The sequence below is a fragment of the Phlebotomus papatasi genome, chromosome 3 (genome assembly GCF_024763615.1).
Source record: "Phlebotomus papatasi isolate M1 chromosome 3, Ppap_2.1, whole genome shotgun sequence".
Classification (NCBI taxonomy): Eukaryota; Metazoa; Arthropoda; class Insecta; order Diptera; family Psychodidae; genus Phlebotomus; species Phlebotomus papatasi.
This window is the reverse complement of record NC_077224.1, coordinates 67,631,241-67,657,157: the sequence shown is the minus strand read 5'-3', so window position 1 is coordinate 67,657,157 and position 25,917 is coordinate 67,631,241. Positions and strand designations below refer to the sequence as shown.

Sequence of the window (25,917 nt, the reverse complement as noted above, 5' to 3'; positions counted from 1 at the left end):
CTACAATCCACAACAGCTACAATCTTTTTATTCAATTTACCAGATTCAATTGAAATTACTAATTATATCTCGGATTTGACTACAGGTATTTAATTCTTACTCAAGAATAATTAACATTTTATTCTTCTTATCTTCTATGTTTTTTCTTCACACAGTAAATATGCACAATATTTAAAATGGTCAAAGTGTATAGGAATTTTTAATTTGTTTTGGCGAAAACAAATTCAAAGTTCCTACAACCTTTAATAACCCTATATCTTCATCATTTTCAGCCGCTTATCCCTATTGGGGTCGCGGGACATAATAATCCTATAATATCCCCTTATTAATATTTTTTATTTCTTAAAAAAAGTAATAATAATCAGGAGAAGTGGGCCACCTTTTAATTGGAATACCTTCAAAATTATGACTTTTATCGCATTTTTAAATGGAACTAAGCCTAATTTAATTTATAGCTTTCCAATTGGTTTGCGGAGCTAAATTATGTCATTGTAAAGTCAAGTTCAATTTCAAAATAGAAGAAAAACCCTATTTCAAAGGTAATCCAATTTAATCGTGTCTTACTTTCCTCTTTTCTTACTTTTTCTTACATTTAAATAGGGGAATGTAGGCATGGTTCGCACGGAGTGAACCTTCAAACGATGCGAATTTTCTTCTTCTTTGAAAAGAGTCGACTTACCATTTCTCAATTTGTTTCATGAGCTTAATGATTATCTGGCTAAGAAATGACGAACTAGCTCTATACAAACGAAAAGAACAACTTTTTCATGTTAATTTTACCCTTATAAAGGTGTAAAATTAACATTAAAAAATGTTGATACGTTTTTACACCTAAAAAGTGTTAAAGTTATGAGGAAAAAAAGTTAATCGCACCCTCTTTTTTTTCTCAGTGACGGAATCTTAATTCTATCAATATAGGAATTTGATTTTTTTTCATACGCCATATAATTATTATTTCGTAAATCTGTATATTAGATCTTGGTTCGAAAGAACAGTTCACTATTATTGCTGTTCAATCATTTAGCATAAAGTAATATAAGTTGCACATAGTGTTACAAGTTGGACAATTCGCCGGTACAAGTTGGACAAGGCTTTTTTCTTAGTAAATACAGTACAAAATTTGTTTTTAAGCACAAGGAACCAAATTATAAAACTAAAGCATTAAAAATATACAAATAAAAATGAAGTACTAAATTTATCAAGAGAAAAACTCCTGTCCAACTTGTACAATTTTACCCTACTCTCAAAATTCAATAATGACCAAACTTTGTGTCCTGGCTAGATTCACTCTCATCTTTACTTTTTCGTTAGATGTGTCTTTAATTTTATTTATTCATTTTTTTTAAATTTTATGTAAATTTCATAAAACCTGTTTTACGGTATTAGTAAGGATTTTATGTTGAATATTAATCACTCCTTACCTGAAAATAAACTACAAATAAAACAAGCGTTCATTCAGCTACAATTAAAAAAGCGTTCATAGTTGAGACAAAAACCTTTAAATAATATTTTCTCTCTGAATTATTTGTAAAGTGTTAAAATGAAACTAAATTTGGTTTTTTGTCAATTTTTTATTTTAAATTGTGATAAAAACGACTGGGCCATTTAAAACTTTCAATTAAGTAAAAAAAATTATCAGACACCTGTATCAATACATCCAGCATTATACTAATTCTGTTCCTTCCTCTATTTTCTAAACAATTTTATCCATTTTCCTGGCTATTTTAGGGATATAAGGTGTCACGCAAAAGTGTATTTTATACCAATTTATCTCCATTATATTTTCTTTTCACCTAGTACTTAGTGAAATGTCCGGGAAAAGTGAGGTGGCAAAGAGAAGCACTATATAGTAAAAACATGAAATCAAGTTAATTTGTCAATGAAGGAAAAAAACACGAGCATAAACGAATAATAAAGTGAAGGAGAGAGAAATTTCATGCGAGAAGTCAAGAAAAAGATGTTGAAAATGAGTTATTGTTAATATTTAATTATCATCAATGGAGTGGCGCCTTTTTCTTATAATGCTCTGTCTCCTCTGTCTCTTGTGTAGTAAGACATCCAAAATGCATATCAGAAAGTCACTCAGTCGAGACATTCTCCTACTATATTAGGAAAATTTGTAATTTTGTTAAGGCACACTCACATACATTTTATAACGCAACAGTAGAAACTCTTACAGTGTTGCACACGAAAATGTAAATTGAATGAAGATATGAGCAAGAAGGAAACTTTGACGACATTACAAAAAACATTTTATTTCCTCACTAATGTTTTTTTTCACTTTTAGATGTCTCACATATTGTTTTTTTTTCTTGCTACTTCAGAGAAAAAAATCAGTAGAAATTTGATTTAATTGAGTTTGAGTAGTTTAATTTGAAAGATAAACAATAATTTGAGTAATATTTCTTCATACAGCTGATCATTATGGATATTCAGTTTTGTGTTTATTTTTGAAGGATTTTTTTCTCTTGTAAGTAGTGTTTTATTGAAAATTGTCTATTAACAAAATTTATTCATAGTTTTAATCTAGGCGTTTAAAATAATTAGTAGGTAATTGAAAGATACTCCCTCCGTTCCGAAATAAGTCGTACGTTTGGCGAAAAATTAGGGATTAAGGAATGGTTTCAGAGAATATTTTTGTTATTTGCAAATGTCTTGTGTATGAACTATCCTCCATGTTCAGGGATAATATGGGGATCCTATCACGATGGTAAGTTGAGGAATCGATGTGTTGAAGATGTCCGATTTTCGCGTTTTTTTTCAAAGAGCTCCGGTAGATAGTTAATTACTACATAATGGACTGTGATTAACATTACAGGCTAGAATTTGTTCTACATTTTTAGTATGCACAAGTAGAACTCAACAGTTATTACCGATATGACATTTTTTATATCTCAAATTTTGCAGAATGAGCAATAAAAAGAACATCCTTTTTTATGTATTTGAATATCTGGATGCAAAATGGTGAGAGATAGGGATTTGGGACCTTCAGCGGACGCTCCATAAGTTGACCCTGGGACCATTTATATGTTTCTCTAAAACATATCCAGAATTGAAAAAAGAAATCGCACGACATGCTTTCGAGCAATCACAAAAAACATGATTTTGGAGGGTAAGGGGAGGGGTGGGGGCAAAATAAAGGACATATTAATGGTCCCAGGGTCAACTTATGGGGGGGTCCCCCGAAGGTCCCAACTCTGTATCTCTCACCATTCTGTACCTATTTTAGATTGAAAATAAAACGCCAAAAAAAAGACATTTCTAAGACATTCGTTCCTCAACATACCATCAAGACTGAACCCCAATTTTAGTACTGGACATTAGCAATAGTTCTTTACAAAAGATAATTGTTGAGACACAAAACATTTACCAACAAACTTTCCCTTAATCCCAATTTTTCCCAAACGTATGACTTATTTCGGAACAAAAATTTTTCTCAAACGTACGACTTATTTCGGAACGGAGGGAGTATTACGTAAATCTCCTATAGAACTTCCTCGAACTCTAATATGCATCGTGATTTATCGGTATTTAATCGGATTTAAAGACTGTACCTGAGACACATTATAAGGTATTTTATGAGTGTAAGTAGAACACTCGCTCAATGATTTAATTGTTCCGGGTTCGAATCCCCTTGTGTCGTCAGATATTTTCAAGTAAAGAGTTTGATTCTAAAGCTTTGTTTGAAAAGTATTTAAATAAAAACTATCCAAATATACGAGAACTTAAGACAAACTACTATACAATTCTCCGCCATTTTGAATAACTATCAAAACCTAAAAGTCAACCGATTGAGCTGAAATTTTAATATGTTGTAGCTGATATCAAGACCTTTTCAGAACATTTATGTAATCTGATATAGGTCAAACGACTGCCTAGGTATAGGGGTTACAAGTTGGAATTTTTGACACTTGGATCAACGCAGAATACAGAACGATGAGCCGATTTTTTATAGATACCATAACAAAAAAAAAACAGCGCTATCGTTAGGTGACAAGATTTAGCAAATAAAAAAAAAATGTTGTTTCTGCTTACAATGAAATGTTATTTGACGATCTGAAAAAATGTTGTTGCGAATATAAAGAAATAAAAAAAATGAACTAATTTGTTTATTCTTTCAAATTTTGTAACATGAAAAGCTTCAACTATTTTTAACGCATATTGAGGCATTTTGTTTAATCTTCATATATTAAAAATTATATAAAAATGACCGAGAAAATATGATTATTTAAAAATTTTAATTTTAATTTGAGCCTCTGTATCTTGGTAATTACTTGACTTAGACAAGAACATAGATACGTTTTGAAATTGAAACGGTCTTATGGTATCAGCTACAACATACTAAAATTTCAGCACAATCGGATGACTTTTAGGTTTTGACAGTTATTCAAAATAGCGAACAGGAACGTCAAATCAAGATGTTGACCGAGCTATCTCGTGGATTTTAAACGTCTTACTCTTGGATGTGAAGACCTCCATTGACGTTTATTTTATATTATGTAAAAATCCAAAGCCATCCGCATCTTATCGCAAATGCAAGCCTTTTTTCTTTATCTTTTTTAACATAGTAAAACTTTATAAAATAAATGCTAGTAGCACAAATTCCATTCATAAACAATCGAATACAAATTACTTTACTCATTCACCCGCCTTATTTCATTGTAATTACCGTAAGTGCGTCATCCCTACGTCACGTAAGGCGGTCAAAATCAGCCTTACGGGTGATTTTGACCCCCTCCTGTTCGTAAGCTTTCTTTTACGGTATTTACCAGCATTTACGGTAGGGTAAGTGTGTCAAATTCCGGCCAGCTTGCAATTTCGGCCATATTTTTTGTTCCTCTAATTTCCATGAATTTTTAGTTTTTGTATACTTTTGAGATTGTACAATGCAAAACCCTATGTACAATGCATTACCCTATGTACTTTTATAATTTGAAAAAAAAAAACAGGGAATACTTGTAATTTCACCCGCAACAACGGTATGTTGAGTGATCCTCTTACTTCATTCAACTTATTTAATCATTTTATTTAAATTAATTCGTTAAATTCGTCACTAATAAATTATTTCTTATCATTATTGCTTTTGTAGCAATAAGGTAAAGCATTTTCAAGCACAGAAAGTCTTTTTTTTTAATTCATTTGTTAAACGTTTGTGAACCATATTCTTGATAATTAATTCTAAGTAGTTTCTCTTGGATTTTGGCTATTTGAAAATATTCAGAACATTTTTTTATAAATTGTATTTTCAAAAGTCATGCATGTCTACAATTGCCTCACCTTCTCCTGTTTGACGCATCAGAAAATCTTTGTATCGAAATACGGAAAAATATATTAAAAAAACTCGTAAAATCATGTTATTTATTTTGACTGTGATTATGTTTAGCCCTAAATGCACTATAAAATTCAGCAATTAAAAAGTTCAAAATTTTCGAAAGTTGAATTTAATTTTGTTAAAAATTAATAGAAGATCCTCTTGTACGATTGTACACAAACATTTATTTAACTTTCACTGAATTTATTGGAATTTTTGTTTTTATATATTTTTGCACATTTTGCGAAAAATTTCTTCAAACACTCTTGTTTACATCACTCTGCGCCACATCTCATTGAGTTCGAATCATGGAGATTTCTCACAAATTTCTTCTTCATATGAGAAAGATGGTCAAAACACATTCAATAGAAGTCAATTTGAATTAATTTGAGATAATCTCCCAGATGAGACAGTTTTGTAACAAATTGAATTGATCTTTTCAATATAAAAAGTCACTCAAATAAATTATATTGAGACAGTTTTGGTAGATATATAAATGGAAACAAAAAGCTCTGCAAAAGGAGAAAATAGCTTGCAATGAAAATTTCTTTCCGTGACTCTTTCAAAGAGCTAAATAAAAGATATCAATGAATGTTTTTTTTTCATTCTACATTATATTTGTCAGAGGTATTATAGGACAATAAGTGAAACCAATACCGTACCTCGGTATATAAGGAGTTAATATGAAAAATGAATAAGTAATAAATTCAATATTTGTGTTGTTTCAATAGTTGGCAGAGGGGATAGTGGGTTAGTTTCACAATGCATAGAAAATGAGTTTTTTAAGTCATAAATTGATAAGAAGTGTGCAGGATTTTTAGGTATCTAATCAAGATAAATAAATAAAGCATAGGGTAGAATCACAGTTTGATTTAATATTTCTTTTATCCGCAAATTAAAAATAGCGTACGAAAGCTATGTGATTTACTTATTAATGATAGTCAATGTTTTTCCTGTGTCCATCGGTAGAGGGCAATACTAGCATTGAGATAATCTTTGAACATTTTGGAAATATTAAACGATCATTCTGAGAGTTTTTAGGCTCTCTCCAATGTGAAGTAATATTTTCAAATTTATCGTGACTCGTAATGATTTTGCTTTTAACAATTTGTTTTAATATATTCTTCAGAAGAAAATGGGCAATAATTTTTATAATCTTTGAATTAATCATTGCCTTTTTATATTTTTTTTACTTTGCATTTTTTATTTACTTTAGAGAATTAATAAATCAATTTGTTCTGTGATTGACAGTTCGTATTTTCCATATTTTCATTTGGCACAAAAGTCCTAAATAAAACGCGCTAAGTTATAGAAAAATTGCCCCATATTCCCCTATATCAAATATTAAATAACTTTCATACGTGACTCAAGTTATTGGTCGAGGAAAATATTGTGAACTGTAAATTTTCTAATGCTTCCTAAGATGTACTTGGGAGACATTGTTAGTGTAGCGTATTTACAGAAAATAATGCTAAATTGATTTTCATATTGCGTAAGAAAGCGGACGCGGATGACAACCGGCCGAATTGAATAAACCTAAATATCGTGATATTTTCTGAATACAATTGTTAGTGTGTTATATGTGTTTAAAATTTACGTGACTAATTTGTCGCGAAGATGCCTTTTAACAGAACTTTAATCAACACACACCTTATCGCTAAAACCTCTCTCCAACACATACTCATTAATCTCTTTCGGTGACTGGGTCACAAGCAGTATTCTTGAAGAAACGGTTTTTCGTCTTTTTTATATTCTCCTCCACCTGTGTTTGCCTTGTCTCAATTGAAAATTATACTGGTTGAGAAGAGCGAGAGATCTTCCAGCTTTAATGGGGAGTAGGAAGTTTCAAAAGAGAGACGAGTCAGTTGCAAAATGTGGGTAACATGCAAAGTAATGAGAATTTACAAGTATTACCCAGCAATGGGAAGTTCAATTTCAAAGTGAAGAAATAACATGAAAACAACACTTGTCACATATAATTCTCATCGTGACACTGTTGCCAGACACTTCTTGTATTAAATCTTCTAAAAGCAATGAGATTCTTTCCTATTGAATTTCCCATCAGCAAGAGATCACGATGAAAGAGAGGAAAGAAAGAAAAATGAAATGGATAGAGAAAATTTGCAGAGTGCTCGAAATCAAAAGAATTAGCTTAGGGTAAAAGGAAAACTATTGACACTTTAAGAATTTATCATGCCATATTTATTGACAACTTCAGTACTAATTTAGGATATAAAATTTCAACATTTCTTTTTATAAAAAAATGTAGATTACAGAAAAAATGTCGTAGGGTAAGTGTGCCAAATTTCGGCATAGTTTGCATATAAGCACCGAAGTCCTAAGTTTGAAATGCAATATTTTTAATTCATATTGATATTTTTTGTTACTTCCTTTTCGGGAGGGTTGTGTGGAACCTTGAAAACTAGTTTATCATCTTTGTTTTCTTTAAATCACTTCCTAAAATATTGAAAAATTAATAAAAATATGGACCTTGCTTTGGGTAATATTCCGAACACTTTGAGTGAAATACCGGCCACCTTTTTTCTGACCACCTTTTGTGACGCAACGGATAGAAAATTTCAAAACGTCAAACGGAACGAGTTTAATATTTAGTTTAATACGTTTATATGACCCACAAACCCTGAGATCTTCCGCTTCATTTGTCCTGAAGACCTGAAGAGTAGCATCTCAAATTTATGCGCAGATTCCTGTAGCAATTTGCCCTTCCTGAACTCTTCCAATGCCTTTTCCACATCATCTTTTTCATAGAAGCGATGGTTTTTTTCTCTGGACATTGTAGAACTCAAAAATTGAGAAAAAAACATAAAATGAATAAGAAATTTAGGAAAGCAAAAGATGTTGCCGGAATAGGCAACACTACCTTATCGGAGCGACGCTCACAAAGTATATACTTTTTTACGCGAAATACAGGATCTAGCTGCGAAATTTTACCCGAAATTCAAAGATTGATTCACTATTAATATAAACAGAAACAATCTTTAATGAAAACTAATCAATTTTCATGAAAAACACCGAAGGAAAACCTTCTGCACTTCACCAGAAATCACAAGACTGCTAGAAACACAATCGATCTGTCACATTTTTGTAAGACTTTCCAGACTGAGTTTTTACAACGCAATTTATATTCAAATTATACCTAAAATTTAACGATCTTTGTGTTAATACATACTAAAATGAATAAATATTTAAAAGCAAAATGAATTCATTGACTCTTCGAAGATTACATACATAATTTTAATTAATTTATTTGCATGGCCGAAATTACACTCAAAGTGGCCGAAATTAGAAGCTAGACGAAATTTGGTACACTTACCCTAGTACAACAATACTTTTTTTTTACTTAAAATCTATGGTTTTTTGTATTGTTGATTTTAAATAAGAGTTCGAGCAATAGAGTAGCTTGCGGAAAGAACGAGTGAGTGTAGATAAAGTTACGGTCAGAATAATTGAGGCGATAAGTTGGAGCGGAATACACAATTAAATGATTATCATAATAATGTGGAGGCAATGTGTGTGGATTGTTGATTTTCTCAAATTACCAACTGTGTCTTATATCTGTGTTGTTTAATGTTTTCAAGTTGATATAATTGAAATTGTTATTAATATTATTATTATTATTATTAAATCAACATTACTTCATCGTCCAACTTTCTTCATCCATTTTCTAACCATATAGAAGACGCTGATATCGGCGGCACCGAGTCTAGACACGTCAAATACATCAAATGGATCAAAGTCCTCCAGCAATGGCAAAAGTGGTGAGGGTGATGAGGGATCAAATAACACAAAAAGAAGTTTAGTGCAATTGCGTCGAGATGGTCCACTCAATCAGTGTATTAATGAATTGTCATCGAGAAAGTGCTTCAGTGAAGTGCCACAGGAAGTGCGAGATGGTCAAGAAAGTGTGGCTAGTCCAACAAAATCGCGCAGAAATAGCCAAAGTGATGCAGTCCCATCTACACCCTCGCACTTTGTCACTGTCATCGAAGTGAAGGAAACTAAGCCAATCGATACGGCTGCATCTGTGGCTCCAACGGCGACAGCCGAGGATGATGATGAGGATATTGGGGAGGAGATGGTGATTACGACGAGAGATAGCTCAGCTGCAAGGAATATTTGTGATGGTGGGGATGATTTTGGCGCCAGTAGGAGTTCATTTCTGAGTGATGGACGCAATGTGGATGCAGGCGAAGGAACTTTCTTGGATAAGAAAGTCAAACCATCACTTCCACCTGGATTGCCCCAGGATGTTAAGAAGAAAGTTCCACCTCGGTAAGTTTAATTACTCAATTTCTTTTATTAATTAGACTTAGTCAATTTACAGCTTTCGAAAACCGTTTTTAATAAACAAATTTATTTATTTGCATTATTTTAACATTAGGAAAATTTAGGAAAAAGTTAAAAACGGAAAAAAACCGATAGAAAGTGCATTATAAATTTTATTAGACATCAATAGCAAGTTGTGTTCAACTACAATTAAATGCAAAAAGATATTTTTTACTGAATTTCTTTTTTCACAAATTGACGATTTTTCTAAAGTTATAAAAAAGTATATATGTAGTGTATAAAAAGAATTATTGAGAACCATATCTTTTTTCCCTTGTAACACGCTAAATGCGTAAGATCACTAGTTGCTTTATGGGCATACCCATATACGTTGCTCTCCCGACGTATAATATTAAGTGTAAAACTATGAATCCAATTCAAAATACTTCGCTATTACCCCTTTAACGACGAGACAGTTTTCGCGGACCGAAAATCAGCAATAAAAATGAAACCGATAAACAAAACCAGTAAAAGGTCTTATATCTAGCATTGGAAAATCCAACAGAGTATGATTCGGTGTCTTATTTAACTCTATAAACGATAGGGATAAAAATAGCCCAAAAATTTAAGTATTTTTTCTGAAAATACCAATGAATGAAAATTTTCACACTAATAAAAAATATTATATCTGAGTATTGTAGTTTCTTTTTCCAAAACGGTTTTGCTTAAAAAAAATAAGAATTACAAAAAAAAAAATTAAAATTAATTTTCTTTGTGAGAATTTAAAAATTTATCATTATTGAGCTTACTTAAAAATTTACTATATATAGCAAATACATAGCTGTAGACTTGCAAAAATTATCCTAGATTTCTTCAACCTTTTACTTTGCAATTACGTACACACACAAGGCAAAAAATAACTTTAGGTAGTCAGGAAAAATTATTTTCTTTATGGGACACCGGTGTTCCAATCGTCCTTAAAGGGTTAAAGAATCGAAGGAAGCAGAAATCAAAAACATTAAGTTGTTTATTTAACTCTTTCTAGCATTTGAAAAAATTAGGAGAATATTTGAAAAAAAAAACATCAGAAAACCAAAAGTTAGGACAATGCATTATAAATTTTATTAGAAAAAAATAGCAACGTTTTGTTCAGCTGCAATTAGATTTAAAAAAGATATTTTTCTGTGTCTGAATTAATCACTGTACAAATGACCAGTAATGCCTTCTCAAAAGATTTGCATATGTCTATCTCACTCTTTCGGTATCAAAATTGGACTGAACTAAATTTAATTTGGTGTGATGTTCAAAAGAAGAGAAGAAGAAGTATGCGAAAGAGCAGGAAAGAACGGGATGTGAATTTTGATTTTATGAAATTTTCCTGATCAGAAAGGTGTGCCGGAACCATAAAAAATTAAATTTGGTCAGCGAAAAATCAATTTTGAGCGTTAATTGATGTAAAACTTTGAAAGCAGAGAAATTATTAGGCATCTTTTTGCATAAAGAAAATAAATAGTTTTTCATTTTACTATTAACTATCTTAAATGTTAATGCCCTGAGGACACCTTTTAGAATGTATATTAACCAAATTTCACAAAATCAAAATTTATGTTACTTTCTCAATTATATTGCTTATGCTTATGCCTTCGACAAACCTTTTAGATCAGGAAAATTTCATGAAGTCGAAATTGGAAACCCTTTCTTTCTTACACGTTTTGCGTATTTGTGTCTCATTTTTTCGCTCTCTAAATTAGATTGAGCTAAATTGAATTTGGTGTGATGTTCAAAAGAAGAAGAAGAGTGCGAATGAATGAGATAGTCATATGCAAAACGTCTTAGAAAGAAAGTGATTCGAATTTCAACTTCATGAAATTTTCCTGACCTAAAAGGTGTGCCGGAGCCATTACGTCTATTTTACTTTTCGCATTCAAATCCAAATTGAATTTATTGTGATGCTTAAGAGAAGAAGAAGAGTGCGAAAGAGTGGGATAGACATATGGAATATGTTTGAGAGAGAAATGGGTAGAAATTTCGTTTCATAAAATGTTCTTAATCTAAAAGGTGTTTCGGAGGCAAAATATACAAATTAGACTGCTTTGTGATGATTTAGGTTTATTACTGATCAAATTGACTAAAAGTAAATTTTTCAAGTCTCCGGCACATCTTTTAGATCAGGAGGATTTCATGAAATCGAAATCCTTTCTCAAATGTTTTGCATAAGTGTATCACACTCTTCCGTACTCTTCTTTTTCTTTTGAACATCACTATAAATTCAATTTAGTTTAGTCCAATTTTAAGTGGGAAAGAGTGAGATGGTCAAATTCAAAACAATTCAGAGAGAAAAGGATGTGAATTTTAATTTCACTAAATTTTACTGATCTTAAAGGTATCCTGGGGTCACTATTGTTCAAATCTAAATTTTATTTAAAAAATTAAGTTTTACTAACCAAATTTAATTTTTTAGGTCTTCAGATCAACTTTTATTTCAAGAAAATCTCATTAAAATCAAAATTCACATCCCTTCTCTTTCTCAAACCTTTTTTACATGTCTATCGTCGTCTGTCGCGCTCGAACTTGGATTGAACTAAATTCAATTTGTTATAATGTTCAAATGAAAATACGAAATAATGGGATAGATGTACACAAAATATTTGTGAAATAAATTGATGCAAATTTTGATTCATGAAATTTTTGTAATGTAAAAGTTGTTACTGGAGCCAGTTCTGATCAAATTTATTGTTTTCCTTAAGGCTCAGGCACACCTTTTAGATCAGGAAAATTTCATGAAACCAAAATTCACATCCTTTTCTTTGTCACAACGTTTTGTATATGTCTTTCTCATTCTTTCACATTCCAAATTCGATTAAGCTAAATTGAATTTGTTGTAATGTTTAAAAGAAAAAGAAGAGAGCTAGAGAATGAGATTGACATATGCAAAGCGTGTGAGAAAGAAAAAGATTCGAATTTCGACTTCATGAAATTTTCCCAATCTAAAAGGTGTGCAGGAGCCATTACTATTTTTTTCTCATTTTTTTAAGTCTTAAAATTATCGTAAAAGTTCTCTGAACATTTATAGCTTGAAAGTTTCTACAAAGGGTGTGTTAATGCCGTTAGAGGCAATTTTTAAGCAATTTTTCAATTTTCTTGTTTAGGTCTATCGTTGATATATTTTTCTTAAAGTCATGATGAAATTGTTTCCGTCTTTCCGGTTTTACTTGACAAAAACGGATTTAGGATTCACATAACCTCAAATATCTCGTTGTTAAGTTTGAAGATGATCTCTTCGGAATTATTCTAGAATCTAGAAAGTAATTTAGAGATATTTTAGGCTATGTTTTTGAGAAATTGTCCATTGCGACTAAAGTCCCTCTATACTTAGTTTGTTGAACTTTGAAGTGTCAAAAAGCGTGAAATTTTGACAAATTTAACGCAAAAACCATAAAATTGTAGAAACTGATTCCATGATGAGAATTTTAAACAACTTTCACGTGCATTCTAGTAAATTTACAATTTTCATAATAAATGCACTTTATTCATCTTGACCTCAATTGTTTGACTAATTTCTTATGTGGTTTCAAAGCGAGAATTTTGCGTGCCTGAAAATACGTGGCTTTAACGTCTATCGAAGATTAAACTCTCAATTTCATTGCAATCAATCATTTAATATTTAACATTTATGAATGTTTGTTATTACATATTTTAATAATTAAATCAATAAGATAGTAATTCAATTAAAATTAATCAATGAAATTTTAAATATAAAAATCATTCAGATGATTTGAAGAAGATCTTTTGAAAGAAAATTCCTCTCAATGACCTTTTTTTTCGTTCAATTTAGCAACTTTAATTGCCATTAATAAGGTATATTAGCAAAATAAGTATGGGATAATTCTATTGCGAAAGATTTAAAACATTTTACACGGAATATTTTGTGCAGAAGAAAAGTGCATACAATTGAGAGAACAATAAAATGACTCCACATTGGCATTTGATTGTTAATTTCATTGAAGTATTTTAGCCAATTTATATTTTTTTCTGTATTTGTTTGCTGTCTGAGTTTTTTTTTCGATATTATAAAGTCTGTGTTGTGTTTTTTACTGTCAATGTGCTTGAGTAAGATCTCTTTCCACACATTTTTTGCGATTATTTACGATTATTTGCTATGGAGAATTTTTGTGGGAGGTTTTTGCATAACTGACTTAGAGAATAAGATAATTTTTCCGATAGAAATGACGACAAAGAAAGAGAGTTGATAGATAAGTAAAAAAAGGCTAAAGAATTTATCTAGGGCAGTGTGATATTTGCATAAATTAAATAACATGCTTGTTTTTTTTTTAGTTCGTCTTTGAACAATAAAGAGCCTCTTTTAGTGCAAAAAAAAAAGATTGAATCTGTTCTGTTTATAGAATTCTTGGGATTTGCCGTTCTGAATTCAATTAAATTCAAGCTCATATTATTGTTATTTCTGTGCCATGTAAAGACGCACCCTTTTTCATTTTGCACACACAACAGAGTACTTTCATTGAGAGAAGAATATGATAAGATAAGAAATGTATAATGTGAATAAGTTATATTTTGCGTCTTAAGAACTTTTCATGCAACTTTGTACAGTATTCAGAAGAATTGATTGCTCTCTTATATACGCAAAAGTTTCTATAAGAGATTTTTTTTTGTGATGTATGTGGGAGAAGTTGAGAAAATGAGAAGAATATTAAATGTTTACTTGTGAGAATATTGTTTCAATATCGGTTTATTCAATTAACTTTAACCACACAAAAAAAAGTTCTGTGAGAGGAAAAATTACTCATGTAAAATATCAATTGGTTTCTCTTGGTAACATTATAAAAGAAAGAGAGACGGTCTGAAAATTATTCATTTATTTTTCCTCTATTGACTTGAGAATATACATTAAATATTGATGCAAGATTTGTGTGGATTTTAGGATATATCTTTTCAATAGAATTTTTCCAAATGGCCTTCGTGTGAGAATGTTCTTTGGAAAGATGTCTGCAAAATCAGTGTTGAAGTTATTTTAGCTTATGTTGCTTTAGATTCTTGATTATTCAATGTGGGAATGCAAGGAAATACGATTTAGAGTTGGAGTCGAAATTGGGTACTTAAGGCTCCGGCACAACTTTTAGATCGGTCAAATTTCACGAAATCAAAATTCACTTTTCTTTCTTTCTTAAAAGACTTGCATAAGTCTACCCCACTCTTACGGTCTCAAAATTGGACTGAACCAAATTTAATTTGGTGTGAGGTTCTAAAGAAGAAGAAGAGTGCGAAAGAGTAGGATAGACATATGCTAAACTTTTAAGAAAGGGATGTGAATTTTGATTTTATCAAATTTGACCGATCTAAAAGGTGTGCCAGAGCCATTAGGAGTTACTTCTGAAAGTTTTTAAGCCTCTAGGATAAATATTTAGAGGGGTAATTAGGGGTAATTTGTGACATTTTGATTCGTTTCATTGGTCATCAAAAATGAACCCCGATGGTTTGCAAAATTTTCAACTGGATGCAACAACTTAAGGACAGAATCACATTGACAGTAAAATGCTCACCGTATTTCGTTAATTTACGCATTTTTATTGCAATTCTTACACAAATTCTCGATTACCGTATTACCTTATCTCATACTCGGTGGTACTAGAAGAAAATAATATAAGAAAATTGAAGAAATAAAACGAAAACTCGATAAATGGCGAGCAAAAAAAACTGTAAGAGAAATTAATCGTAGTTTTTTTGCTCACCGTCTATCGAATTTTCGTTTTATTTCTTAAATTTTCTTATATTATTTTTTTCACCTAGTGCCGCCGAGTATGAGATAAGGTAATGCGGTAATGGAAAATTTGCGTAAGAATTGCAATGAAAATGCGTAAATTAACGAAATACGGTGAGGCTACGGCGAGCATTTTATTGTCAATGTGATTCTGCCCTAAAAGTACTTTCGTGCGAAAGTACTTTTAGGGCAGAATCACATTGACAATAAAATGCTCGCCGTAGCCTCACCGTATTTCGCAGCATTTACCATTTACACGTTCATATTTGATATGTACAGATTCTTAAATTACTCAAAAGATCACTGAAAATAATTGAGGATGAAGAAGAATACAATTGGTTTCCGGAAAAATGATTATTGATTTATTACCGCTTCATAACGGATTGGAACTGATTAAATCCGATTTAGACATGTTAGAAATTCAAAGACCTTTCCAACGAGCCCAATCATGATCCTCTGTGGTTGAGAATACACTCTCTAGAGAGCCTCATTAATCTTTTACCTTGTAAAATCGATATTGGGAATGATCCAACTGCATTTTCGAATATACATGAAAAAGCCGCATAGGTCATCTCTAAAACAGATCGAAAAATGAGAAAAAATCGATTTGAATATTTGCCAAAAGCGTGTGTTTGTAGATGATAAAGGGTGGGGTTGGGGAAAATGAGGTTATGTTAATGATCTTATATGAGTTTCCAACTTACGGCTTAGCTATTTGGCTTAACTCCTCAAATTCTTTATCAGGCATGTTTATTTTTTACAAAAATTTTTGTTTATGATTGGATATTAAGGACAAATGATCCATAAGATTTTGAAAAATGAGTAAAAATGCTTGTTTTTTTTAGATTTTTGAGACCTTCAGGAACTGGGCCAAACCTCCAGTCTGAAGTAGGGTTGACTTATACGGGCTTCAGACCTAAGGTTTAGCTATATGGCTTAACTACTCTAATTTTTTTTTATCAATTACGATTTTTTGGAAAAACTTAGGATTGGATTATTAAGGACAAATGATCTATTATGCTCTCAAAAAGCAATAAAACTGCTCGCTATTTAAGATTTTGAGACATTCGGGAACTGGGCTAAACCACTAGTCTGAAACCGGCCTTATGGGAGACTCCTCTTAACATTACAAATCGCTAGACTTGTAAAGTTTAAGACTGCTTAAATCCCAATTTTTTCCCAAACTTGCGACTTTTTTGGAACAAAAATTTTAACCAAACGTGCGACTTTTTTTTATCCGGAGGGATTATTATTTAGGACGTTTACAATTACGAGATCTTTAGAAACTGGACTAAACCCCCACTGTGAAACTCATATTACATGATAAACGATCTTCAAGTTCAAATGGCTGAAAATATACTCTCAATGACTCTAATTTTTAAACAATTATCTAGTTTGATGATTTGAAAGATTCGGAAAGAACTTTTTCCCCTATTTAAGTGTTGAAAGTCAAAAATTCTCCTTATTTTTACTTTTTACGAAAATAGATAAGTTAAATAATTTGTGGTTAAACTTAGTTTCTTTACAAAAAAGAACACTTGCGCCTTCTTTTGTACTGTCACAAATTCTTTTATATACAAGAAATAGAATATTGAAATATTAAAATTGAAATATAAGTAATTTATCAGACTGCAATTTGGTTTTCAGAAAAACAAATTATTTGATATCAAAAAATTATCAAAAAAAAATCTTGTAACTTGTTGCTTTACAACATTCGAAGTAATTTTCGTCAAAAATTGCTTTTTGTAAGATTTTTTTTGCACTTCTCTAGGTGAAAACGTCAAAATTCTGTCAAAAATGCATTTTTTGACGAAAATTGCTCCTAATGTGTGGACCCCTTTATAGCCAAAATCATGTATGTTACCCTCCCGAAGTATAATCGTAATTGCAAAATTTTGTCAAGTTAACAATACTTCGAAGTTAAACCTGAGGTAGTTATGTGCGAATGTAGGAGAAGCTTGTGAAAGGAGTGTCATACATAATTAACAAACCATAGGCTCTAACGTTGCACTATGATAATATTCTAGTTAATTTATCTCCAGTATATGAAATATCGAGGAGGAACATTTGAGAATCAAAGATATTGGGATCCAACTAAAATTTGATGTTAGTCACTCTAAAATATCGTTTAATCAATCGAACCGGCCGGTATATCTTTAATTATTTAAATTTCATAAAAAAAAACTATTTGAAAAAATTGAAGAAGTTGAACTATATAAATAAAATGCTGGATCTGTGTATCGTTTGATGGTGACTTTCATTTTAAGTTGAGATTCTTTATAATCATTTCGTGGTCACTACAATAGCTGGCAATATGAGATCTCACCTACAAAAAAAAAAGAAAAAGAAATGGAGGCAACTGTAAAAGTCAAAGATCCCTGGCAAATTCTATCCTCTATCTCTTCAATAGTCTATGAATAAATTTAATATCATCAACCAATGTGAGAGAGAGAGGCTCTGTACATGCTTGGAAATGCAAATATTGTAACCATTTCTTTATATTCCATTCGTGTTTATTATTACCAGAAAGCCCCACAGTCTCTTACATCAAGAGTGTCTCTTACTATAGTTTAATTTTAAATATTTCTCTATATAATGAAATAATAACAATAATATGAAAGATATATTTAAATAACCACGATGAGAGAACTTTCTCCTGATCATTTTGAGCGGATGGGACATTATTTTCCACTGCAGATGTTGATGATGGCATAAAAGCCATGCTAAAATACAGTGAAAGAAAAAAAAACGTGAAGTGTTAGCAAAAAAATGTCTTGCCTTGCCGTGAGGCAAGAGAGAAAGAAAAGAAATTACAAAAAAAGCGAATATAATCATAAATTGCTGAAGAAGTTACTATATAGACAGTGTGTCTTAATGTCTTAATGGAATTATACAATAACTTGTTGACATTCTTTTTGCTCCAACACTTCCTTCATGCATTAAATTTTCACTCTTGTGATGTTATCCAATAGCTGAGGAAAAGTAAATAAATGTGTCTGACTTTATGATATTTGAGTCAACTTTAGCACTATATTACATTAGAGAGTCTCATCTCATTTAAATGTAAAATGTCCACTTTTGAGATGGACATTTTTATACAATTAGTTATTCTTGTTGTAATTGTCTGACATCGTAAAACATGTACGATGTGTTGGAAGATTGTTAACATATTGCGAGAATGATCTTGCCGAAAGTGAGTTCGTGGAAAACTATAAATATATGATGCATTTCGGTTTTTTTTGTTGTCTTATATTGATGTTGAATGCACCAAATGTTACAAAAGTTGTTAAAAAGGCAAACAAGTTGGGAAAATAAAATCATAAAAAAAAGTAAAACCCTCTAGTTGAGTAGAGACCTTCAGACAAGAGTGTGGCCAAACAAAGAGAAAATGCAATTCAAGATGAAGGTCTGTGTGAGTTAAGCAACTTCTACTAAAGTTTCTTAAATTAATTTATTTTTTTTTTTTTGAAATGGAATGATTTTTTTTTAGTTAAGTTGTAAAGCATGGCTTTTAATTTTTGTAATTTATGTTTTTACTGAATTACTTTTAAATTCATAGATTGAAATAAAAGACTAAAAACATGTATAATTAATTAGTTTACTAAAACATATTTTATTGTTCGACATTTTTGCAATTCCCAGCAAATTAACTTTCTAAAAATGACCAATATTCGAAACATTATCTCACAATCGCTATAGTGGTGTTAATATTTTGAAGGATTTTTGCAAGCAATTGAACCGATTTTTTCTACACAAATAAACAACAAACTCAATGCCAGAAAAATTATTAACATATTAAAATTATATTATATAATAGTGCCCATTGTCTCCACGAAAGATTATTCAAAATATAATCATCATGTAAGAGGAAAAAATTTGCCTTTTATATTTGTAGTAGTGTATGCAATCTCAACTTAGTTTATAAAAAACTTCAAAATTACGGAAAAATAATTTTTAACAATAATAAAATTAAAAGTATACCTTTTTCTTGGATTTTGAATTTGAAAGAATCTTTAAAAAAAAATATTTTATACTATGAGAATAAATCGATGAAATATTTATCCTGATACATTCGATAAAATATATTGTCAAAAATATATATATCCTCTTTTATTTTTTTTAGTTCTATAACATAAATATAAATCAAATTATTTTAAATAATCTATTTCATATCAGTTTTTTTAATTAAACGGAAATTTTGTATGGTCAAGTGCGTAAACTTTCTTAAGGAATCGTTATACAGGTACAAGGTTAATAAGAGTGTTCAGTAGAGTAGTTTTCATTAATAAAGGTCCAATGGGTAGAAATGTATGGGAGCTGGTCCAATCCTTCGCCAGAGATAGGACTAGGCCTATTTTGTAGTATACTGTCAGTCCTTGGGAAATTGACGATATCCTTCTAAAAATTTACAAGTTTCACATTTCATTTCTTGAAAACTATTAAACCGATCTTAATGAAATTCGCCGACTTATGACTTAAGCTTTAAATATATTTTTAGATTTTCTTTCTGACTAGTTTATCTGATAGATCCCATACAAACTAATCGCGTTTTAAAGCCATCGAGCAGTACAGTGCAATAAAATGAAAACTTTTTACGTGTAGGGTAACGTGTGGTATTTCTGGACAAGGTGCTTTTCGAGACATAATATTGGTATTTCTGGACACATCAAAAATCCTATAAATATTTTTTTTCCTATTATTTTTAAGTTCTATATGAAATTTTAAGCTCTTTATGTATCAGATAAACATAAAACTTCTGAAATTTTATTTAATTTAAAGTGTGAAATACGCGTGAATTGTGAGTGTCATATTCCACTTTTTACAAAACCTTCAGTGCTGTCAATTTTGCAGATGTCAATACAAACAGTGCTCAGTTTTTTTCGATTTAAGCCACTTTACAAGTGAAATTTAAACAAAATTTTTATGAACGAGTGAAGTTTAGACCTTCTATTTAAAGGTAAATAGTCAGGCTAATTGAAATTTATTTTCATAATAGCGATTTCTGTTTGTCTCGAAATACCCAATTGTCCCGAAATACACCATTCTTACATCTTTACATTTTTTGCTATTTTGAATAAAAAATGATGCATTTTTCAACATTTTTCGGTAAGAATCATATTATGGATAGAATAAGGAACATAAAAATTTTTATCAACAAGGAAAGAAATAATTTGAGAAGTCATTAGGCTGTTTGAAATTTGAAAGTGCTTAAAAGTGTCCCAAAATACCACACGTTACCCTAATGGGAAACCATCGGTATTTTCGGAGTCTTTAATGTGTCTTGAACATATATCCCGAAGAAACTTATAGTCCATCAGATCAAGTTTCAGAGATATCTTAAAGGAAAAGTTCTTAAGAAATAGGTAGAATTATTTTATAAAATTTGCTTTGTTCTCGACAACGATATATCGTTAATTGTTGATACCAAAGACCGATTTCTAAAGGAAAACTCAAAGAACATTTACCCAAAAGAAATCATATTTAGGAAAATGAAGAGATTTGTTTTAAAAACAAATCCAATTATATATTGCGAGAAGACCAAAAGGGAAGTTACTAATTTTGCAATCTCGCGTGTTAAAAGTCGATCATTTATGTAGAAAATTTGCTATCAAAAGAGTGCTGTAGGTTTATATTATAAGAAATCCCCGCATGAGAAATTCAATAATATCATTGAAATGTTTAGATTGAAAATATTTACATTGGTGATTATTTTTGTTTATTTATCTCTAATGACTGTGCATGGCAGTTTTGTTGCATTTCCAATTGGTTTTCCAATAAAGATGAGATGAAAATGTGTAAATAAAAATAGAAGAAAAATCAAGTGTCACGCAGAGCAATAAACATTTATATAAAAAGTGTAACATTTGTTTAAGTTTATACGTGAAACATGAGTAACATGATCAAGTTGATGACCTCCAAAGCTATTAAATTGCAACTATACATGAGTGTACATTTTCAATTTCCTACACAATTTTCGCATGTGTGCGCAGAAAAAGTTGAAGTCTTTTATGTTGCTGGTTGCTTGCAATTTAAATTCTTTTGACCAATTCAAGTGTTAGCACTCCCTCTTTTTTTTTAGTACGCTAGCTCTCCATGAGAAATCTCTATCGTATTGGTAGTAATTTTTGTCACAGTGACTCGCAATTAAATGGTATAAATCACCCTCCTGAAATTGGAGTTTATTGGGATGATGCAAAAAAAGGGGTCACAGCAAATGGGATAATAGGTTATACGTCAGGATATTAAGAGAATCATTTTTACAAATCTCATTTCACCCCTGGAAATTAACTGTTTTTTTTATTCCTGGGGATTTTGGAAAATATTCCAAACACATATTAAGCCCTTTATCAATATTGCAAACGAATTCCCTATTCGTCAGACCAGACAGACAGCATACAATTTTACCGGTGCTCATTTCCTATTCTGCAAGCATAAAAATTGCCTGTGGTGTGTGAAGGATTAACATGAAGTTCATATTGCACCTTTAATAGCCTAGCTATATATACAATATATAGATACTTCAATATCTGAGTGGGAAAGGTAAAAAAAAAATGATGAAAAAGTAGTGACGAGGAGGGAAGGATTGAATGGTTTGTGGGATGTTTGGGTGTGAGTATCAGAGAGAGAGAAAGAGATAGCGAAAAGTGGTCGATGTTTCTATGCTAGCAAGAGTATTTTTAATCTCATATTTCCACCTAACACTGCATTTTGTGCATACAATATGAGCATATGTTGGAAGAAGAGAGTTAAATATATGTGTATATATGGGAGCAAGTATAATAAATTGAGTGAAATATTGTGGAATGTTCGCTTGCATAACACAAAATAATGTATATCTATAATATGGAGGAGTAGTGCAGCATATGGGGAAAATACTTTAGTTGACTATATCCAATAAAGGGAGGGAATTGATATTACTATGTTGAATTTTTACACATTGGCATGAATATATTTCTATACGTTGTGTTAATATTAATTCAGTCAGGTAGAATGTGTGTTTTATGTTGTGCTAGAGGGGAGTCAGTAATAAAATGAGCAATGCATGCAAAGCAGTAATTTTGCAACGCAGATGTCTTGAGATCGAATCTCACACCAATCTCCGGTAAAATGTTTTTTTTTCGAAAACGTCTGATTGACTGATCTAAAGCTTAAACAATAAGAATTGTCAATTTCCGATTTTGGTAAACCCTAATATCCTCCTTCTTCACGTTCAAAACCAAGCATTTTTTTTTTTTGAAAACGGTTCCAACGATTTCTTTCATTTTCGAATATGTTTTGATGGTAGTCCATGTGAACATTTAGTCCAGAGGTGTGCAAGAAACCGTTGAAACCGAATTAACGTCAAAATAAGTTTGTTATAGTAGCGTTTTGACCATTGACGTACATGTTTCATTTGACGTTAATTCGGTTGCAACGGTTTCTTGCACACCTCTGATTTAGTCCATAGACACCTAAGACTGAAAAAGTATTTAACATTGAATTTTCGATGCTTAAAGTTTAACCACTCTGAAGGGTCCATTTTTCAACCGATTTTGTTAAATTTGGATTTTTTGGAAAGGTATAAAAAATTTCAATCCGGGTGCATCGGTCCCATTATGAATTGGCACAGTAGGGGAGACTGACTGGGGCAAAAAGTAACAAAACGGATATTTTATTTTTTTTTTTACAAGCTACCCTAGCGCCCCAGAAATTTCTAATTAGTGCAGTTTTATAGGAAATTTACTGCTCTACAACTTTGTGAAAGTCATTTTCCTCTATTTTTTAAGGAAATACATTTTTCGAGTTGTTTTCTAAAAGGTAATTTTGTGACCGGGCACTCAATGGGTCAAGTGGTAGAGTACTCGCTCTATGACGCAAGTGTCCCGGGTTCGAATTACCTTTAGGTCACCAGGAATTTTTCTGGCGTTAAAGGTGTTCGGATTGCATCCAGTGAGCTTCACTGCACTTGATTCCACGGGCATGGGACTGACAACCTCATCCCGTACAAGAAAAAATAATAATGCATGTCTAGAAATCCCCTTGTGGGAAGGCCTAGTTCCTTCATGGAATGTTGTGCCAGCATTATTATTAATTTTGTGACCATTCTCAAAAATGCTGGGGCAAATAGTACCAGATATGGGATATTATCACATTTCGATTTGCTTTATTACAGGCTTTCATAAATTTAAAAAAAAATAGCTAGGTGACATATTTTCATAGGAAATTTGTTCCTCTACACACCTTTTTAAAACACAGTTTTCTCTATCTGAACGAGAAAAGCGCTTTTCAATCTATTTAAAAAGAAACACACACAAGAGACTGCTAATCGTTTGACCAATGAAAAGAAAAAGCGGCGAGATGCGGAAATGATGTTTCTTTTCGCCGTAAAACGTCAGAAATTGCTTCAGTCTTTGTTACTTTTTGCTCTATACCTTTTATTTAAATATTTCAAAAATAGGGCTGAAAATTTCGATATCTTTTATTTTCTAAATTCCTTGTTCGTATTCTGAGAAACTTACAACATTGAAGAAGGTCTATGGAGGCTATCTATTCTAAAATTAGTAAAATTCTAAAATAGATAACGGTTTTGTATTCAAAGAATCCAAATCATTTAGGAAATACTTACCAGTGCATCAATTTTGGAAAATAAATAGGTAAAAATTGATATCTGGTGCAAGGAAAACATTTCAAAAATAGGGCTAAAAATTTCAATATTTTTTATTTTCTGAATTCTTTGTTCGAATTCCAAGAAACTTACGACTTTGAAGAAGGTCTATGGAAAAAATTTCAAGCCGCTATCTCTTTTATCTTGGAAGATATTGAATTTTCAATTTGTGACTTTTTACCCCAGTCTCCACTACTCGTAATTGGTTTATATTTCTTTAGGGTCGACGGAACATCTCTTCGACAGGGAACCCCTATTTACACTTTTCAAAATCTTGAAATTTATTTAAAGTATCTAATAAAATGTAAATAATATTACGTTTTTTTCTTAGTCTACGGTTTCTGATAAGGATAGATGTTCAAATTTCGTATTCTAAATGATACAGAGTCGGGTGTCAATAAGTCTTGACACGACTTCTTAAAGTGTCAATAGATGTTCTGGGTCCCGGTCAAAATCCCGAAAGCCAAAATCCAGAAAGCCAAAAACCCGAACTTCAAAATCCCAAAAGCCAAAATCCCGAATGGGCCAAAATCCCATATTCTAAAAAGTGTCATAGCTACTCTCACGATTGCACCCGCGCTTACTGGATGCAAATGCAAATTTTTTATGTCTTGGGAAATTATTCTGCACATTATTTTTCCTATAATTTCATCCCTTTCTGGATTTTGAACATACGGGTTTTTGGCTTTTGGGATTTTGGCCCTTTCCGGATTTTGGCGTTCGGGATTTTGGCTGCCTCCGGTTCCTTTCACCCTAATATTGTTTTATATATATTTGTTTTATTTACAACATATTTGTTTTATTTGCCTGATAGTTTGTTATCGATGCAAACGGTAGGAGATACTGACTTCCGGTCTTCAATGACGCCCCCATAAGTCAATATTATCTCGAGGCGTTTATTTTCTTATTTTTAACATCACACCTCTCCTTTCTACTTTTTGGAGGTCTAGGCGAGTATTTCGTCGATAAATGACCAAAAAAAATTTTCGATATCGAAAATTTTGTCTTGTAAATTCAAATTGAAGACACAACAGTGATGTTTACAAACTGATTTTATTTTAGTAAGTTAATAGCCTTTAAAATATTTTAAAATTATGTAGTTTGTCAGACCGCTATGTGGCGCTAAAAGTTAATTTTTAGAATCCAACAATAACCAAAGCAGAACAACAAGAAAGATAGTAAAAAGTATGTTGTTGATGTGAATAAGAATTCGCGGAATCCTCAACTTGTGAGTTGAATGACAATATTCTCTAAAAATTCTTTTCACATTATTTGTTCACTCGGTTGAGAAAGCCTTCTTTTCCTGACAAAATAAAATTAATAATTTTTTTTTTATAAAACAAGAATTCGAATGTAGCAAATAGGTAACGCGTGGTAAATCGTAATTTGAATTATTACTGAAAATACTATATTTCTAGGGAGAACTTTGTATTTATCTTAACGATAATTATTTCAGAACGCCCCAAATAATTTGTTATAAATTTGATAATTGCACAAGCAATTAAAAGAAACGGATTTAAATAAAATCTATGCTGTGGGGCAGATTTTATTTAAATTAAGATACTCCTCCTATTTTACTCCCCTCATTAAATTTTAACATATTTTTTGGAATTTCTTATTAACTAACCCAAACATTATGCTGGTTATGTGCTTTCCGCGAAAACATTATAAATCATCTCATAATTTTTTTGGCCTCTTGATCTTTTGTTACGTACTTAAAAAAAGAGATCTAATAAACTAATCTTTTCCTCAGTCCAAGAAACTCCAAATTGATGAGAGATGTGAATTGATTAGCCGTGGAGATTTATGATGATGAATCACAAAATTTATAACATTAAATTTCAGTGGCAGAAAATTTTCATATAAATAGTTTTTGGAGGATTTCTGTCGAATATTTGT

The 25,917-nt window shown here is 31.2% G+C and overlaps 1 protein-coding gene across 2 annotated transcripts in view; it reads left to right on the top strand.

Moving 5' to 3' along the window:
* The window catches only part of LOC129807275 (active breakpoint cluster region-related protein), a 75,696-nt gene that overhangs the window by 11,538 nt on the left and 38,241 nt on the right, over positions 1-25,917 (top strand). For both annotated transcript variants that reach the window (XM_055856425.1, XM_055856426.1), the window contains exon 2: positions 9,009-9,604. In XM_055856425.1, the coding sequence (XP_055712400.1) occupies positions 9,009-9,604 (596 nt within the window). The remainder of the gene's footprint in view (positions 1-9,008; positions 9,605-25,917) is intronic.